Source organism: Syngnathoides biaculeatus, chromosome 15 (genome assembly GCF_019802595.1).
Source record: "Syngnathoides biaculeatus isolate LvHL_M chromosome 15, ASM1980259v1, whole genome shotgun sequence".
NCBI classification, from domain to species: Eukaryota; Metazoa; Chordata; class Actinopteri; order Syngnathiformes; family Syngnathidae; genus Syngnathoides; species Syngnathoides biaculeatus.
Genome location: NC_084654.1, coordinates 23,672,648 through 23,692,402, shown reverse-complemented (window position 1 = coordinate 23,692,402; position 19,755 = coordinate 23,672,648). Strand labels below are relative to the sequence as shown.

Sequence of the window (19,755 nt, the reverse complement as noted above, 5' to 3'; positions counted from 1 at the left end):
CATTCGTTGCCTCCGCTCAACCAAAACTTGTCCTAAGATTCAGATTTTTATTTTTTCCATCTCAAGCAACGTGGCGTTCTCTGACAAGTGTTTATTTTTTTTTTTTTTAACTCATCAATGACATATGACTGAGCGGCACGTTTACTCAGCTGGTTGGCCTCACAGTTCTCAGGACCCGGGTTCGATCCCTTTCCCATTCCGGGCTCCCCGGTTTCTTCCCACATCCCAAAAACATGCAACATTAATTGGAGAATCTAAATTGTCCCTAGGCGTGATTGTGAGTGCGATTGGCTGGCGACCAGTTCAGGGTGTGCCTCGCCTCCTGTCCGTTGACAGCCGGGATAGGCCCCGGCACCCTTCTGAGGATAAGCAGCAAAGAAAATGCATGGATGGATCGATGGATGACATGTTACGAATTAAAGTAGTATTTCATGGCCACAATTTATTTAGCATTTTCAGTCCACGTTATGCCGAATTTATGTCCGGGAATGAGCATTTTTGTGTGTATATGATTTTTTATATATATATATATATATATATATATATATATATATATGAGATTTTGTCCTAATATGTGTGATTTTTTTTTTTTTTTTTTTTTTTGCACTCCTTTCCAGACCACTACCAGAATACAATCCCCCCCCCTTTTTTTTTTTTTTTTTTTTATATAAACCTTTTAACGGAGGAACCCGAGGACGCCGTGACGTCTCGTCCGCCAAGCACGCCCCCCCCCCCCCCGCCCCCCGAAAGTGCCGCCATGACCTCCACCACAGACTTCGACAACGCGGAGATCACGCAGCAGTACAGTCGCGTCAACACGCGCTTCGAGCTTCCCGACGAGGAGCTGGACAACGACAACAGCTCGGCGCGCCTCTTCGAACGCTCGCGCATCAAAGCCCTCGCGGGTGAGTATTTGCGGTTTTCGTTTGGGTTCCGCCTTCCGCATCCTCCCTGCTACAGGTGGAAATAAGCCAAAAAAAAAGTGCAAGTTACGGTGAAGGAAATTCTCCTGTAGTGTGGAAACAAATCATTACTTGGGTGAAAACCATAAATCATCAAAATCTCGGGTCAGTCACAGCATATTTGTGTTGTGTTAGCTTAGCTTGAATAGCTTGACCTCAAGTTTTACCCAAGCAAATCCTAAAATCCATCCCATTTTCTGAGCCGCTTATCCTCACAAGGGTCGCGGGGATTGCTGGAGCCAATCCCAGCTGTGGACGGACAGGTGGCAGGGTACACCCCGGACTGGTCGCCAGCCAATCGAAGGGCACATGGAGACGAACAATCACACCGAGGGGCAATTTAGAGAGTCCAATTAATGTTGCTTTTTTCGGGATGTGGGAGGAAACCGGAGTGCCCACCCGGAGAAAAGCCACTCGTCATTGCCCGACAATCTCGACGTCTTACCCGGTTTCAAACACTGAACCTGAATTCAAAACTTGGTTTTCAACTCTCGTTTGAAATACAAACCCCCCCCCCCCCCCCACCCCCCAGCCCGAAACCTTTATTTGAAATCCAAACCTTGACGGCAAACCCTAATCTGAAACCCATCCATCCATTCATTTTCTTAGCCGCTTATCCTCACGAGGTTCGCGTGGAGTGCTGGAGCCAATCCCGGCTGTCAATGGGATGGAGGCAGGGTAGACCCAGCCAATCGCAGGGCAGACGGACTCACAATCACACCTAGGGGCAATTCAGGGTGTCCAGTTGATGTTGCGTGTTTTTGGGATGTGGGAGGAAACCGGAGTGCCCACCCGGAGAAAAGCCACGCAGGCACGGGGAGATCATGCAAACTCCACGCAGAAGGGGCCGGGATTCAAACCCTGGCCCTCAGAACTTCGAGACGCCAACGTGCCGCCCGCAACTCCTAAAATGGTCGACTGACGCGGTCTGACCGGAGGGAAGTCACGTGACCCGGATGCGACCCACCTCTGCCGCCCGCATTCCCGGGATGGTTCCCGTCTTGACTGGCGCGCGCAGCTGCGGGCTCGCCGGCGCTTTTGGAATTTTCCGGCCGAAGCGGCACCTGCGCAACGGCTAGCGGGATTTTTAAAAATAGACGCGTTTTGTCTGCGGCGAGCAGGACTTTAAAAAGTCATCTCAGGAGATTCGCTTCAGAATTTGTTTCAATTTTTCACTTTATGACAAAAAAAAATCATCACAAACAATATAAAGTCGTACCTCATTTTAAACGCAATGAGGAGCGCATCCTAAATCTGAAATTATGTTGATAATCTTTGGCATGAATGGAAAAGTCGTCGTCGTAAAGACATTTTTGCTAATAAGTCTTCATAATAATTTGGAGGAATAATAAAGATGTAGTATTCTGATGAGAGGGGAAAAAAAAGTTATGAAAATAAAGTTGGCTATTTTGTCCCAAAAGTTTTTTAAGTCAAGAGTAAAAATATAAATTTGATCAGAACGGGGGAAATAATTTTTTGAAGAAAGAAAAAACAAAATACACCCTGTTAGCAGAAGAAAGCTGTGTCATTTGACAACATAAATAATTAAATACGAGAAAAGAGTTGAATTATTTATGTAACAATGACGTAATCTTACACGGAAAAAGGAAAGTTATTAGTGAAAAGATTTTTTTCAGATAAAACCTTACAAAACAATCATATTAATCAGAGAAAAGAAATGAATTACAAAAATTAACTGAATATTCAGAGGAAAAAAATGTCATACACGAAAAAAGGAAAGAAGTTATGTTATTAGTGAAAAGATTTTTTTCAGCTAAAACCTTACAAAAACAGTCATATTAATATTACAAAAAATAACTGAATATTCAGAGGAAAAAAAAGACTCTGTCTTACAAAAACAGTCAGATTTTTTGGGGATGAGAATGAATAATAAAAGATTTTCAAGATAAATTGAGCGTGTAATTTCAAAGAAAAAAATAAAAATGAATTACTAATCATTAAAAATACAGGCGTGATTATTTTAAAAGATATAGAGTTATGACGAGAAATACAGTAAAAGTCAAACAAGGCATCATCGTTGAGAAAAATGGAACATAATCCTTAATGACATTGTAATATGTCTTTTTTTTTTTTTGCTTATGACCGGCCCACTCGTGAAATATACATGGGATGGGGGAGTGGGCGGGGCTTCGGAGGCAGCTGCGGGGCGGCACCGAGGAAAGGACCACAGAGAGCCGGGACGGCGGACGTGGAGACGGGCTCCTCCGCTTGAGCGTTTCTTGGCGGGCCGGGTGGGGGCGGGCGACCATGAGCAGCCCCTGCCTGCTCCGGGCGGCCCCCGTCGGCCAGCCCCGACTCCGGGACGTCAGGATCAGCCTGAAGGTCGCCTCCAAGTTCCAGGACGGCAAGGATGGCGGCGGCGGCCGCTACCCGCCGGCGGACGACGACGCCCCCCCCGTGCGCAGCCGGAGCACCCCGGCCGCGCACCGGGCCCTCAGGAGGGCGCCCGGGGGGCGGGGGAAGCGGCAGCAGCAGCAGCATCGCCCGGAGACCAACGGCACCGTCGTTCTGCGGGTGCCGCTCACCCTCCCGGGGCTCGCCCCCGTCCCCTCTCTGGCCCCCTCCCGTCAGCGCCCGGTCCACCACCCGTCCCCTTCCTCCTCGTCCTCCTCGTCCTCCTTGTCCGCCCGAGGCATGAAACGGGGGCGCTGGCTCAGCTCCAGCGCCTCCAACATCTACTTCAACTCCATCCTGGACGGACGCTTCAGGCAGCTGCAAGGTACCGCGGGCTCCCCGAGGGTGGGGTCACCTGGACCTCGCCTCCCCCTCGCATGGATTGGGCAGTGAAGGGATTCTAACAGTGGCATCAACCCCCCCCCCCCCCGTTTTTTTTCGGTTTTTTTTGGTTCCGGGCCACTTTGCATCTCCGGCTTCCGTACGCCGCCTCATATCTTTACATTAAGGGTGGACCCTCCGCGTTTTCCGGGTTTTCGTCCTCCACCTGCCTGCGTCGTTCCCAACGTTTCTTTTCAAATGCTTGCAATTTCTCAATGTTGTCCGAAAACGATGACAATTTAAAATTTTATTACAGGAGGAACATGAAGTAGATGCTGATAATTTGCTTACACGGGCCATATGAAATGACGTGTCGGGCCACATTTGGCCCCCACGCCTTTAGTTTTACACCCATGAAGTAAGGAGTAAAAAAGGAAAATTGATAAAAGTACCGATACGTGAAAAATCCACTGAAAAGTAGTATTTACCTACTTACTTAAGTGCTTAAAGTTGCCCCAAAAGTTTCTAAATACATGAAATATGACTGAAAATACAAGTATTAAATTGTTTCAATATGGCATAAAACTATTTTTCTCTATCTCAGATGGCCGGATTTTTGAGGCCGGGGGGGGTAAAATGAGGTCATGATGACATCACCAGAGGACAACACAAGTTGGCCCCTCCCACACCGGCTCTGGCTATTTGCTGGAATCGCAAATTACTTGGTAGCAGTCACAAGGAATAATTGAGTAATTAATTAATAGTTCCACCTCCAAACATTTTTGCCAAATTGTTTTCTGCTATTTTGTTGCCGCGTATCCGTTGTGCGCTTCACGGTAGCGAAAATACGTTATTACAGAATTTTTTTGTTAAACTAAAAAGTTGTGAGAAACATCAGTACTTAAAAGTACTGATACCTGAAAAATATACTTAGCTACAGCAACAAAGTATTTGTATTTAATCAACATGTTTAAGATATTTCAGTTTTGTTACTCCGTACTAAACCAGCTACCTACTTAATGTCGATTTTTGCAGTATCGGAGTCGAATTAGTACTTGACCGAACATTTACCGGCGCTACTTAAGTACAGCATGCGAGTACTTTTGGCACCTCTGGTATTAGGTAGTCATTTATTTATCCGAAGGGCGCTGTGGCTTTGCCCCGCTTGTTCCCCGTCTTCAATAATTCACGACACCCGACTTCTAAAAAGGTTTACGATGTTTCCCCCGCCCCCACCTTTGAAAGACATAATTAGCGTTTTAGCTTTTTCCAGCACTTATGTTTTTTGTTTTTTCAATTTCGTTTTGATCCCGTGACAGCGGTGCATTGATGGCGAGAGTGAAATCGTCTTTTTAAGACAATAATTGGCGCTACTGGCAAAGTACACGCGTAACAGATCAACAAGCTCGACGGACAATTTGAAGCTGAAACCAAGTGCGCTGATGTCAGGGTTTCGCTGTCGGTTCGGGTCCAGACCGAAATTAACATGGCTTGTACTTGGTGGGTTTTGTGGTTAAGTCTAGGGTTCGTTCTGGGGTTTAGTTTTTCAGGGTTAGTGTTAGGTTCTGACTAAGAAGGGTTTAGGTTTTGGGATTTAGGTGTAGGGGTTACAGAGTCCTGCAGGACAAGGTAACCAATATGTACAATTAGTTGATATTGGGTGTTTCTAGTGTTGGGTTCGGTTCCTACGGTTATGGTTTGGGGATTAAGATCAAGGGTTAGGTTTGGGTCCAGACCAAAGGAAAAAACATGTAGGGTTAGGTATGGTAGTTAGGTTTTACTCTATGGTTTGGCCTAGGTTTGAGCTGACACCAAAATAAATGTGTTGGGGTTGGTATTTAAGGTAAGGGTTGGCCTGGGTTAGGGTTGGTGTTGGGGGTTCGGTTCACGATTTGTGGTTTAGGATCAGAATGAAGGGCTGGCCTGGTTAGGGTTAGCGTTGGTGTTGGGGATTAGGTTCATGATTTGTGGTTTAGGATCAGGATGAAGGGCTGGCCTGGGAGGGTTAGCGTTGGTATTGGGGGTTAGGTTCATGATTTGTGGTTTAGGATCAGGATGATGAAGGGTTGGCCTGGGATGAGGGCTCGGGTTAGAGGTGGTGTTGGGGATTAGGTTCCCGATTTGTGCTCTAGGATCAGGATGTTTGGGTTAGGAGAAACTGGTTGTTGTTGGGTGTTAGGGGCTGTGGCTTCGGTTTTTGGGTTCGGCGTGGCTCAAATGGAATCAAGTATAGGGTTGGGTTTGCAGGTTAAGGCTCGTGGTTAGGTCGAGACCAAACTATACCGTCTGGGGTTCGGGTTTGTGGCTTCGCAGTTTCCAGACCCAACCAAGCGATCTGGAGGGTTACGGGTCACGTCCCAATCACTTTGGAATCCCACCAATTGATAAGTGCATGCAAGGGATTGGACTCACTAAAAACCCAATGTCGGTTTCTGGTTGGAGTCTGGTTTGTCTTCATTTTTGTGGCAAGGTTGATGTCCAGACCAAACCGAAGCAAATCCCAGACAATCTAAAGACCCGAGCTGCGAGTAGTGTTTTTCATTTTTCGGACCGAAGGTTTCGGAGTCCGGCAAGAATGCTGAGTGGGGGGAAAACGAGGGAACGGGAGCGGCGTACATCCATACAGTACCAGCCGAGTACGACCCGGTACAGCCGAGTACAGGGAAAATCCATCAGCATGAATAAGTCATGCGGCCTTTCGCTGGACTGGATGAGGACGGGCCTTGTCAAACACGACGCTCTTTAGTCAGTCTTGGACTGATACGATGAGAAAAAAATGAATCAAAACATAACTGGAAGGGGGCCGAGTCAGCTCTCATCACGATGATGATGAATATTCTGCACGACAGATTTTTTTCTTTTTTATCCTTAATGTATTTTGATACATACACACCAATAAGAAAAAAAAAACATCTAGATTTCCTAATTATTTTTATTTGAAGCGACCTTTTTTTTTTATTTTTAACATTTTGATTTGAACCGGTTCAACTAAACTCAATAAAAAAAATATATATTTTGTTTGACAAATCGTCACATATTTATTGCATAATGTTATGACATTTTTTCTCAACTTTAACTCATATTGCAACTTTGTCCACATAAGATTTTGACTTTTTTTTTTTTTTAAAAGTCCAACTTTTTTTTTTTTTTTTTTTGCTTCATTGCGACTAAAATATTTTCATTTCATTTCCGTCATATTACAACTTTTTTTAATGAACTCGTATAGCCTTTTACTTATAAAGAAAAATTTTTACAAACAAATCAAAATTTTGTTTTTTTTCCCCATATTTAATAATTTTCATTGCAATTTGAAGACTTTTTCCTCATTTTTTGGGGGGGTTAATAATTGAAGACAACAGACGAAGGCGAGGGTTTGTTCCCATAATCTTTTCATGTGACGTCACGTCACATTTACGACACAAATTTCAACTTGCCTCCCGTCCCACCGCAAGCTTTGTGACTTCGCCCATGAAAGATTCACACGACGGAGAGACGAAGGAGGAGGTGGAAAAGGAAGAAAAAGGAGGGAGGGGGCAGCAAAAAAAAAAACCCCAAAAAATACGAAAAGACAAACAGAATGACAAAGCCAACACGTCGCGTTGAGCTGACTCGAGGAGACGGCGACGCCGCGATAAGTAGAGGCGGCTAAATAAATGATGGCGTCTTGCTTCCCGACAAGTAGACCGTGAAAGTGTCGCCGCCGCTCACGCGTGACGAGCGGGCGGGCCGGAAGGAGGCCGATCCATCCTATTGGACGACGTCACCACGATTGGCAGGAAAAGGCGACGACGCAAACGGTCGTGGTCGTAGTTAGGTTGAGGTGGATCAGCTGGAAAACGTTGGCCTCACAGCTCTGAGGTCTCGGGTTCAATCCCGGACCCGCCTGTGCGGAGTTTGCATGTTCTTCCTGTGCCTGCGTGGCTTTTCTCCGGGTGTGCACTCCGGTTTCCTCCCACATCCATAAAAAAAAAAAAAAAAAGCAACATTAATTGGACACACTCTAAATTGCCCCAAGGTGCGGTTGATTGTTTGTCTCTGTGTGCCCTGCGATTGGCTGGCGACCAGTCCAGGGTGTGCCCCGCCTCCTGCCCGATGAAGGCCCGGATAGGCTCCGGCACTCTCCGCGACCCTCGTGAGGATAAGCGGCAAAGAAAATGGACGGGAGTTAGGTTGAGAGAATTAAGTTGTCACGCTATCGCCAATAAGTCATTTTTACAAGAAAAAAAAGATTAAAACATATTTATGGACAATAAACTCACATCAAGAGCGAGATGGAAAAAAAAAAAAAAGTGGACTTTCACTGGGGTGTGGAAGCAGGAAAAAAAAAAGTACCTGAAATAAAATTGGAAAAAAAAGTATGTTAATTAATGAATTATTTCAAATATTTTTTTATTTAATTTTATGTTTTCTTTAAGAAAAAATGTACTGTTTTCATGAAAGGAAAGTAATAATATTCCAAGAGTGAATTTTTCTGCTTAAAAGATTATATTTGGAATTTTACCCCAAGCAAAAAGATGATTTTTTTTTTTTTTTTTTTGGCCCCTAGGATGCAATCAAAATGTTGCAGGAATCAAGTTGCGCTTCAAAATTGTCTTTTCTTTTTTTTTTTTTTTTTTTTAACAACGCAAAATGTCTCTGGACAATTCATTATTTAGATCAAATAATCATTTAATAATGCCGATGAAGTCCTTTTGTCCCAAAATGGAAATAAAGTGAGGATTTGGTGAGAATAAAGTTGTCATATTAGTAGAAAAAAGAAAGAAAGGATTTGCACGCGTGGGCGAAAGCGAGCAGAGTTCTGGGAAGGTCCGCAGACGAGTCGGCCCGCAGATCGATGGCGTCGATCCGATTTGCCGGGATTTGATTAGCGCACGATCCAAAACCGTGACAACTTTTCTTTCTCAGGAAAATCTCAAAAGTCCCATTTTGATTTTTTTGTGTGTGTGTGTGTGTGTGTGACATTACCAAAATTCTGATCTTTTTTTTATTTCAATCCAATTAAAATGGCAACATTTTTAGAACAGAAATCCAAAATAATGAACTTTTCTCTCGTAGCTTTATTCTCATAAAATAACACCTTTTTCTTGTAAAACACATCTTTCATAAAAGCGCTACCTCATTTGAAAATATTAACTTAAGTTTCTGGAAAAGTTATTATTATTCTTTTATAATATGACTTTTTAAGTAGCATTACAATTTCAGAAAAGAATGTTTGTTTGTTGTTGCAATATATACTCAAATTTATTTTCTTTGAGAGTTTTATCAATTTAATTGCAAAAGCATAACCTTATTTCAAAATATGAACAATTTTATTATCTAAACATTTGCCAATTTTCCTTAAATTCTGTTCCTTATGCTTTTTTTCTACATTACATTACAAATTTATTACCGAAAAACCTTTTTTGGTATGATCCCCCCCCCCCGCCCCGCGTTATATCCATTTCAACTTAACTTTACACTCATAATATTCAGACTTTTTAATGAAATGGCAAATTAAAAAAAATCATACTAGCCTCATAAAATGACCATTTTAATGATTTCTTTTTTAAATCAATTATTCTTGATTCAAATTATTTATGACATGCCTAATAATATATATCCATGATTTAATTAAAGCCCAAGTTTATTCCAGAACAATTATATCTACTCTGCCCCGCCCCCCACAAAAAAATTTTTTTTTTTGATTTTTCACATTTTTTTTTTTTTATTTTTAATTGTTCCCTTCAGACGAGCGCGAGGCGGTCCAGAAGAAGACGTTCACCAAATGGGTCAACTCCATCCTGTCCCGGGTCAGCTGTCGCATCTGCGACCTCTACTTGGACCTGCGTGACGGACGCATGCTCATCAAGCTTCTGGAGATCTTGTCCGGCGAGCGGCTGGTGAGTTCATATCATCTTCACGTCATCTCGTTTACAAAAAAAAAAATGCGACCATGTGCACGGATTGAGCAGAGACACGCACACTAATTATTTTTTGAAAAAATTACAATATTTGGAATATTGTGATTTTTTTTTTTTTGTCATTTTATGGTTTTGTTCTCATATCTTAAAATATTTGTTGTCATAAAAATTGAATCTTTTTTGCATATTTTTCCCCATAAATCATTACAATCTTGTGATTTTTTTTTTTTTGCTAAATATTACAACTTTAATATTTTCTTGATAAAATGATTTCTTTCTCAGAAAATGTCTAACTTTTGTGTGTGCGACATCACCACTGAAAATTATGATCTTTTTTTTTTAAATCCAATTAAAATGACAAAATTTTTAGAATGGAAATCCAAAATGATGAACTTTATTATTATTATTATCAGCTTTGTTGTCATAAAATAACACCTTTTCTCATAAAACAACAAATTTTTCATAAAAGCACCACTTTATTTGAAAATATGAATCTGGAAAAGTTATTATTATATATTAAAAAGTTAAGTTATTATATATTATATTATAAGTGTTCTCCTAAAATTGATACTTTTTTTTGTATTTTTTTTTCCTACTGACTTGAGAGTTTATTCATCAATTACAACAATTTGAATGGCCTTTTCTCAAAAAAAAAAAAAAAAAAAAAATGTTTGGGGTAAAATCAAATATCCACTATTTTGATGATCATAACATTCCAACTTTATTCTCGCCATATGACGGATTTGCCGGATTTCTCAACGGCTCGACGCGATTGTTTTTGGCTTTTTCATTTCCGAAGGGAGAAAAACCAAAAAACATTTTCTGTTCGCATTGAGACATTATTCTCTTTTATAAAAGCCGACGTGTCGCCGGCAACCGCCGAATTCGTTTCATTTTTCATTTTCATTTTTTTTTTTTTCTCGGCCCTCAGCCCAAACCCACCAAGGGCAGGATGCGCATCCACTGTCTGGAGAACGTGGACAAGGCACTGCAGTTCCTGAAGGAGCAGCGCGTCCACCTGGAGAATATGGGCTCGCACGACATCGTCGACGGCAACCACCGCCTCATCCTCGGCCTCATCTGGACCATCATCCTCCGCTTCCAGGTCCGCCCGCCGAAATATCGTTTTTTTGTTTTTTTTTTTTTATATTTGCCGATGCCACGTCGCGTCAAAAGTTTCATCAGCGCCATCTTGGAAAATTCCACATAATTAGCGCCCTGACAGCACTTTGACCAGTCGCCGTGAAATCGGGTGGACACGTCGTCTGTCGTGACGGGAAACCCCCGCCGTTTTCTGCGAATTCCAGAACTTTTGGGAATTTGCTCAGTGGCAAGCGGGAAATCCTCCACAAATGCCAAATCGCCAAAACTTTTCCGCCTCCGCTTTGGTCGCAGCACGGTAACAAATTTGGAGGCTCGGGATTGGCCGGTTTGCGGCCAAATCGATGGCTTTGAGCTCTTCCGAATTTTTGCGAACATCAGAAGGCGTCTTTTTTTACCTTCTCGGAAAAGGCGTATTTATTTTTAATTTGACAGCGACGCTGCTATTTTTAGTTCAAACAATATGGCCCCCCTCTGCATTATTCAGTCATTGGTGAATAGATTAAAAAAAAAAAAATGACAGGCGTTGACTTTTCGTCGCCGCTTTGCGAGGGCTAAATTTAGTCGCCTCTGAGGTTTTGTCTGTCATGTGACTGCTCCAATTACGAGCCTCCGCGCTGGCGAAACTCGAGACCGATTTGGAAAAATTATTTTCCACTGGATGCAATTTTCTTCAATTTTTTGACCTCCGTCATGGCAACCGTCCCGATCAGATCCAGGACATCATCGTGGAGACCGGCCAGGCCGACAAGAAGGAGACGCGCTCGGCCAAGGACGCTCTTCTTCTGTGGTGCCAGATGAAGACGGCGGGGTTAGGCAAAAAGAAAAGTTTTTAATCGCACTTCAACTCTTACGTATTCCCGAGGGTAACAACGAAAACGAAACGATGGGAAACAAAAATATGTTTTTTCTCCAGTTATTCCAGCGTGAACATCACAAACTTCACCACTAGTTGGAAAGACGGGATGGCCTTCAATGCTCTCATCCACAAACACCGGTGAGAACTGCTGCCAACCGTCGAGCCGAAAATACTGAACGTACAAATAATCCCGGCCTACAGAGCGTAAAGGAAATACCATTTGGTACATACATACGCCGCGGGTGTGTAAAAGCCACATGTGCCCACATTAAAACACGAGATAGTTACAAAGAAAGACGGTACACAGTTTAACGCTAATGCTAACGCTAGCGCCGTGCTGACGGTAGCACCGCGCTAACGCTAATGCTAGTGCCGCGTTAACAGGGCCGGTTAACAAAAAAAGATACCGGTCAAAATCACCGAGACACGGCAGTAACACGCTAGCGCAGCGCTAACAGGGTCGGACCGGTAAAAGTCGCTTTGTGGTGGTTTCCGTAATTCACTTACGGGAACTCGAGTTAGGTTACGAGGTTCCGCATGGACGTTATTGGTGGTTACACTTCCGGTGTGAGAGACTTCCCGCCGTAATGGGTTCACTATTGATGTCTGCATTAAAACGAGGTTTGCGCCTGTGTTCAACAATCCGCCGCCGACTCCTTTTCTTCGGTGCTACAACTTCCTATATATTCCATTTCACATATATTCCATATATATATTACATATATTCCACCGGTCTCACTCTGACCTTTTTTTTGCTCGAGTGCCCCGCTTGCGGCCGTTAGAAAAAAATGCACAAATTAGCCGCATCCCCGCATAAACCGCAGGGTTGAAAGCGTGGGGGGTGAGTTGCGGCTTATAGCCCGGAAATTACGCTAGGTTTTTATCATAAATATTATCCCAAAGAAATATAATGTTGACTTGACCTTGTTAGTCGTTTACATACTTGGCCGTTATTTCAATTAACGAAGATGATTGTCAATCCTTCCCAGACCAGATCTGGTGGACTTCAACCAGCTGAAACGGTCCAACCCGACGCACAACCTGCAGAACGCCTTCAACGTGGCCGAGAAGCAGCTGGGCGTGACCAAGCTTTTGGACCCGGAGGACGTGTTCACGGAGAACCCGGACGAGAAGTCCATCATCACGTACGTGGTGGCCTTCTACCACTACTTCTCCAAGATGAAGCAGCTGGCCGTGGAGGGAAAGCGGGTGGGGAAAGTCCTGGACCACGCCATCGCCACGGAGAAGATGGTCAACAAGTACGAGACCCTGGCGTCGGAGCTGCTGGCCTGGATCGAGCAGACCATCCTGGTGCTCAACAACCGCAAACTGGCCAACTCGCTGTCGGGCGTCCAGCAGCAGCTGCAGGCCTTCAACACCTACCGGACGGTGGAGAAGCCGCCCAAGTGAGTTATGCAGACGGCCGCCCACTGGGGCCCGGGTACAGGGAAAGAACTACAGCACCGTGTTTCTTTTAGGACCCAAGGAAGTGTCAGACTCTCAAAGATGTGTATTCTCTCTGTCAATCATCATAATTGCAACGGCGTCGTCCCAACAGGTTCCAGGAAAAAGGCAACCTGGAGGTGCTGCTCTTTACCATCCAGAGTCGCATGAGGACCAACAACCAGAGGGTCTACACACCCAAAGAGGGAGCGCTGGTCGCCGATATCAACAGGGTGAGGGGTCTCGGAGCGCAACGCTTGCAGAGTGATGCAACCAAACGGTCGCAAACACATTCCCATCGGCGACTGACCCTTGCGAGTGGCGACTCGCTGCCACGGAAAAACCTCTGTTGGGGTTGTCGGGCATCAAGTTTTTTTTTTGAAGGTGCTACATGTGGCACTGTAGCTACACTGGAATGAGACTCCATTCACCTTTGTTCAAAAATGGTCCACGAAAACCAGTTGCAGAACCGAGCACACTGTCCGACAGTTCGTCGCGTCACTCGCTGTGCATTAGTTCTTACCGAACGCGACTGTCAAGTCTTTTGTTGGACCCACAGGCCTGGGAACGACTGGAGCGTGCCGAAAACGAGCGTGAGCGAGTACTGAGGGACGAGCTGATTCGCCAGGAGAAGCTGGAGCAGATGGCGAGACGATTTGACCGCAAGTCGGCCATGAGGGAGACGTGGCTTCTGGAGAACCAGCGATTGGTAGCTCAGGTAAAACAAGAGTGCGGAGACGTCACCTCGAACCATTTGAAGCAGGGATTCCCTTGTGCTGCGTGATCTCGGATTCTCAGGCCGCTCTACAAACTATCAAGTTAGGCTATTTGTAACCTGAAACTGTGTATGTGTGTGTTGGTACCGTCGAAAACCGGGAGCCCCCTGTCGTGTTTAGTTACCTGCCTGCGATACACCCATTATGGACCACCGAGTTGAGAATCATCGGTTCAAAGAGCTGTGCGGTTCCCTCCAGGATAACTTCGGCTATGACCTGCCGGCGGTGGAGGCGGCGAAGAAGAAGCACGACGCCATCGAGACGGACATCGCGGCCTACGAGGAGCGCGTCCAAGCCCTGGTGGACATTTCCGGAGAGCTGGACGCCGAGCGTTATCACGACGCCAAGCGGGTGGACGCCCGCAAGGACAACGTCGTGCGCCTGTGGGACTACCTGCAGGAGCTACTGAAGGCCCGCGGAGGGCGTCTGGACAAGAACCTGACGCTCCAGAGAATCTTCCAGGAGATGCTCTACATCATCGGCTGGATGGATGACATGAAGGTAGAAGATGACGTTACTAAAATGTACTATAACATTTTTTTGCGCGCACAACCTGACCTTCTCGAAACCTTTGAGTCCACGTATCCAACTGTTCCATCTCTATGAAAGACTCTTAAGCAGATGGGTTCTTTGTCAGGTTCGTCTGCTGTCTCCTGACATTGGGAAACATTTGCTGGAAGTGGAAGACTTGTTACAGAAACACGCTTTGCTTGAGAACGACATCGGCCTGCAAGCGGACCGCGTCCAGAACGCCAGTGCTGCTGCCCTCCAGTTCGCCAACGGAGACAGTAAGTATTGATGAGCTCCTCCAGCTTTGTGTCAGTTGTGATAGGCCAAATTTAGCCTGCGTTGTTTCTGATCTCGCAGGTTACAAGCCGTGCGATCCTCAGGTGATCCGAGATCGGGTTGAGCACCTGGAGCTCTGCTACCAGGAACTCCGCGGCCTGGCCGCCCAACGCAGGGCCCAGCTGACGCAGTCTCGCCGCTTCTGGAGCTTGTTGTGGGAGGCGGCGGAGCTGGAGAGCTGGATCAAGGAAAAGGAGAATATCTTCTCCTCGTTGGACTACGGCAAGGACCTGACCAGCGTGCTGCTACTCCAGACCAAGCACAGCGCCTTCGAGGACGAGCTGGGTGCCCGCCAAGTCAATCTGCGGCAGGTATTGACGGAGAGTAGCTAATGTTTCAATATTGTTAGCCACGTTTTTTTTTAATCCAACATTTTGTGCTCTTGTCATGTACAGCACATAATTCTGCAGTAGGCTTCAGCTGTATACACAGTTGTTTCTTCCCCAGGTTCTAACTGAAGGCGACGAGATGATCCGCGACGACCACTTCGGGTCGCCAAAGATCCGAGAGTGCTCGGATAGCGTCGAGAGGCAGTGGCGGCAACTGGAGGATCTCGCGGCCTTCCGGAAACAGAACCTCCAGGACACGCAGAGATTCTTCCAGTTCCAAGGGGACGCCGACGAACTCACGGCCTGGCTGCTGGACGCCAAGCGGCAGATGAGCAGCGATGACGCGGGTCACGACGAGTACACCACCCAGCGGCTCCTGCGACGCCACGACGACCTCCGTAACGAGACGGCCACGACGGCCGGCACCGTGGACGCGCTGTCCAAGCAGGCCAACGCGTTGCCTGAGGAGCTGCTGAATACGCCCGACATCCAGCGCCGGCTCAAAGACATCAAAGACCTCTTCGTGGAGCTCATGTCTCTGGCCGACATCAGGCAGAAGAAGCTGGATGACGCCATGGCGCTGTACACCATCTTCAGCGAGACTGACGCCTGCGAGCTCTGGATGGGACAGAAGGAGACTTGGCTCGTGGATTTGGAGGTGCCCGACAAGCTGGAAGACCTGGAAGTGGTCCAGAATAGGTACCCAGTCATTATTTGAGAACCACTGGAGTAGAGGATGGATGGATGGATGTTTTTCAACATGTTTTGTTGCCTCCAGGTTGAGCATTCTTGCTCAGGATATGGCAAACGTTCAGTCGAGAGTGGATGACGTCAATAAGGCGGTGAAACAATTGGAGGACAGCAGACACCCTCGCACCAAAGAGGTGAAGGAATGCCAGATGAGACTGAATAAAAGGTGAGGCCGCAGTCTACAACTTCCACAGAAGATCCCAGACAACAGCATCCGATACTTTTTTCAGGTGGGACGCCTTCAAGGCCATGGTGGAGGACAAGAAGAGGAAGGTGGACTCTGCGGTGAGCCTGCACAGCTACGGAGTGGAGTGCGACGAGACCGAAGCGTGGATCCGTGACAAGACTCGCGTCATCGAGTCCACGCAGGACCTGGGCAACGACCTGGCCGCCGTCATGACCATCCAGAGGAAGCTGTACGGCATGGAGCGCGACTTGGCCGCCATCGACTCGAAACTTGATTCCCTGAGGGCCGACGCCGATCGATTGGCAACGGAGCACCCGGAGAACGCGCCGGGCATCCTGGACCGCCGGGCCAAGCTGGACGCGCCCTGGGATGAGCTCAAAAAGACCCTGAAAGACCGCGAGGATTCGTTGGGCGAAGTCAGCAAGCTGCAGACATTCCTGCAGGACTTGGACGATTTTCAGTCCTGGCTCTTCAAAGCTCAGAAGGCCGTGGCCTCGGAGGAGATGCCAACTTCGCTGCCCGAGGCTGAGGAGCTGCTGAGCCTCCACGACGCCGTTCGCGCCGACATCGACGACCACGACCAGGACTTTCGCGGTATCAAGTACACGGGTGCACACGTCACCAGCGGCCAAGAGGACGACCCCCAGTACCGTGAGTTGGAGCAGACGCTCGGCGGTCTGGACCGAGGTTGGTACGAGCTCCAGAAGATGTGGGACCGACGCAAGAACTTCTTGGACCAGGGCTTGGGCTTCCAGCAGTTCTTAAGAGACGGCAAGGCGGTCGAGGCCATCCTCAACAACCAGGTACAGGAAAGCCACCTTGGGCTTTCTACACAAAAAGCTTGGGGTCAGAGGTTATGTCTTGTTTGCGGTCTGTTGGATTTTGAGTTAGCTAACAAGATAATACAAAACTGCACCAAATTCTCCATGATCAGAGATGGTATTTCTTCCGGAGATGACATTTCTCCTACATTTTTTTTTTTTTTCCCCCCCAGGAGTACACGCTAGCCCACGTGGACTTGCCAGACACGCTGGCCGGGGCCGAGCAGGCCCTGAAGAAGCACGAAGACTTTGTGAGCACCATGGATGCCAACGAGGACAAGATCGATGGCGCCCTGCAGGGTGGCAAGCGGCTGGTGGACGGCGAAAACCTGTACGCGGGAAAGGTCCAGGACAAAATGGAGTCCATCGGTGACCGGTGCGCGCTCACTTGTACTTCTCCCAAGATTTTGTCGGATTTGATGATAAATTGCATGTGCATGAGTTCTCAGTGGGGTTAAGGTCAGGGGACGACCATGAGCGGCCAAAAATTCAATACAGACAAGATGTAAAAAGTATGTGAACTCCTCGGTTAAGGACTTCCACAAGAGCTGACGGGAGTCAGGAGTCAGCCAATCAGCATGACGACAACGGAGGTGTCGTTGAAAACTGCCACACCCTCGTTTTGAGTTTTCTGTTCTCAACTAACATTTCCAAGTTTTTGCGAGACTCCATTTTCGTGCTCCCCCCCCCCCGCAATCTAAAATTCTGCTGTGTACAACCTTAATGGCCATTAAAAAATGGATCCCAAGTTGGTAAGTATACCTCAGAGTCCCACTCGGGATGCTTTTGGCCCCATTACCTCTCCCGCAATGCATCTGAGCAAGCAGGTTCCACCGGTAATGAATATCGATTCCTTTAAAAGTGCGCGCGTATGTACACTCGTCGTTACGGTCGTTTTTTTTTTTTTTTTGTTCCGGGAGATTTTCTGAAACGCGAGCGAGCGCCTCTCGGCAGGAAAAAGGCTCCGAAACTTTGAAATTGCTGCGTCTCTTTCTTGACATTTAGCCGCGGCAAAAACAAAGCGAGAGCCCAGGAGGTGTCGGAGAAGCTGCGAGACAACCGAGATCTGCAGCACTTCTTGCAGAACACGCAAGATGTGAGTCCTCCGTTTGCCGTCGTGTTGCCGGTGTAGCCTTTCGCGCCCGCTGACCTCATCACGTCTCCGCCCGATCCCAGCTGACTCTGTGGATCAATGAGAAGATGCTAACGGCTCAGGACACGTCGTACGACGAGGCCCGGAACCTGCACAGCAAGTGGCTGAAGCATCAGGCCTTCATGGCCGAGTTGGCCTCCAACAAGGCCTGGCTGGACAAAGTGGACCAGGTACCCCATCCAGTGCGAGAACTTGAGCTGGCAGCTAGGCCACCCACAGGCCAAGTACAACTGGTCTGCACCAGAATGACATTTTAGCGTAGCATTTTATTATTACCTCTGCTCAGGTCTTGTTTTGTTAGCCGTTAGCGGTTCCAGTCAGTGTGATGCCGAAAAACAGTTTTACAGACAGAAAACTTGACATTATGGTGCAGATCCAAGTTAACTTTTGCAGTTACTTTATTACCTCCGCCAAGCACCAGATGCAGGTGCAGGTGCAGGTGCTAAGTGCTCTTTAGGCGTTTTGTTGTTACCATACCAGTTTATAATCCAGTTGTGCTTGGATGACAGAAGTAAACTTTAATTTACGGACTTCGTTTCAGTTTTCAGTCTTGACGACGAGAAGATCCAACCTTGAGATCACTTTTTGGCGTTGCAGTCCACTTGCATTGGGGTCCAGAAAAGGGCGCAGTGGACCACCACATTCAGCAGATGGAGCCATTTAACTGACGTGTGTGCTTAATTACAATCGGCAGGAGGGCCAGGAACTGATGGCTTCCAAGCCCGACTTGGAACCGGTGGTGCAGGAGCGCCTGGCCGCCCTCCGCCGGCTGTGGGAGACGTTGGAGTCCACCACGCAGGAGAAGGCCCGGCTGCTGTTCGACGCCAACCGCTCGGAGCTGCTGGACCAGAGCCTGGCCGACGTCGGGAAGTGGCTGGGCGAGCTGCGGCAGCAGCTTCAGGGCGCCGCCGCCGGAGACGACGGGAGCGGCGCCGGTGGCGAAGACGTCAAAGACCTGACCACCGCCAACATCCTGCTGAAGAAACACCAGGTGGGAGTCTTGCGACCGCACAAGGCCAAAAAGTTTTCTATTCCGCCAAAACTCAGGAAACTCCGAGTTTCAACCGTCTTTCAGTTCCACACACTTGGCGTTCCGCCTCGGTTCTGGCTCCCTCGCCAAGCGTGATAACCGTCTTCTGCATTCTTTCGCATATCGCGGCGACCAGGTGATGGAGAACCAAGTGCGCGATCGCGCCCGGGAGCTGGAGGAGCTCCAGGAGGCGGTGAGGATGCACGACGGCGCCGACGGCGAGAGGGAGGAACAGCGGCCCGAGCTGGAAGTGGAGCAGCGGAGTCTGCAGGCGCAGTTCCAGCAGCTGATGGCACCCTTGGCCCAGCGCAGGGGTGAACTGGAGGCCGCCAAGGCCCTGCACCAGTTCTACAGGGACCTGGCTGATGAGCTGGTGACCCACCTAAAACCTTTGCTACAATTTTTTTTTTTCCCTCATGATTTGGCTTTATCAAAACTTTTATGATTCGGATTATTTTCCATGATCTTGAACATTTTGGCGCTCGATTCAGCTATGGATCGAAGAGCGGATGCCGCTGGCGCTGTCGCAGGATCACGGCAACGACCTGCAAACTGTGCAGATGCTGCTCAAGAGGAACCAGGTAGGTTGAAATTGGGTCCAGCTGAACTTGGGCAGAGGTCAACAAAAGTCAACACACCCCTGTTCAAATGCCAGCTCTTTGGGGTATAAAAAGAAGACGAGACCGAGACGGATCATTTGAAAATTGTCGAGGGTTGGAAACCGAAAATGCACGCTCAGGAAAAGCCCGCTAGAACATCTGAACTCGATTTGGCGTGAATGAAAATTGCTTTAATTGGCGTCCGGTGAGTGCCGGCGTTGCCTCTGCAATTCTGCCACATCTCGGCTTATCGGAAGGTGTGC

General features: G+C 47.3%; 1 protein-coding gene across 1 annotated transcript in view; it reads left to right on the top strand.

The window, feature by feature from the left end:
• The first annotated feature begins 712 nt into the window (after positions 1-712).
• sptb (spectrin, beta, erythrocytic) overlaps positions 713-19,755 on the top strand; it is a 29,211-nt gene continuing 10,168 nt past the window's right edge. Inside the window, exons 1-20 of the mRNA XM_061842751.1 lie at positions 713-905; positions 9,426-9,577; positions 10,530-10,703; positions 11,413-11,510; positions 11,616-11,696; positions 12,548-12,964; positions 13,117-13,234; positions 13,561-13,719; positions 13,976-14,278; positions 14,415-14,565; positions 14,645-14,934; positions 15,071-15,651; positions 15,731-15,868; positions 15,933-16,692; positions 16,884-17,086; positions 17,716-17,806; positions 17,887-18,033; positions 18,558-18,854; positions 19,030-19,266; positions 19,385-19,474. Coding sequence (XP_061698735.1) covers positions 758-905; positions 9,426-9,577; positions 10,530-10,703; positions 11,413-11,510; positions 11,616-11,696; positions 12,548-12,964; positions 13,117-13,234; positions 13,561-13,719; positions 13,976-14,278; positions 14,415-14,565; positions 14,645-14,934; positions 15,071-15,651; positions 15,731-15,868; positions 15,933-16,692; positions 16,884-17,086; positions 17,716-17,806; positions 17,887-18,033; positions 18,558-18,854; positions 19,030-19,266; positions 19,385-19,474 — 4,635 coding nt within the window. The 5' untranslated portion in view covers positions 713-757. The remainder of the gene's footprint in view (positions 906-9,425; positions 9,578-10,529; positions 10,704-11,412; positions 11,511-11,615; positions 11,697-12,547; positions 12,965-13,116; positions 13,235-13,560; positions 13,720-13,975; positions 14,279-14,414; positions 14,566-14,644; positions 14,935-15,070; positions 15,652-15,730; positions 15,869-15,932; positions 16,693-16,883; positions 17,087-17,715; positions 17,807-17,886; positions 18,034-18,557; positions 18,855-19,029; positions 19,267-19,384; positions 19,475-19,755) is intronic.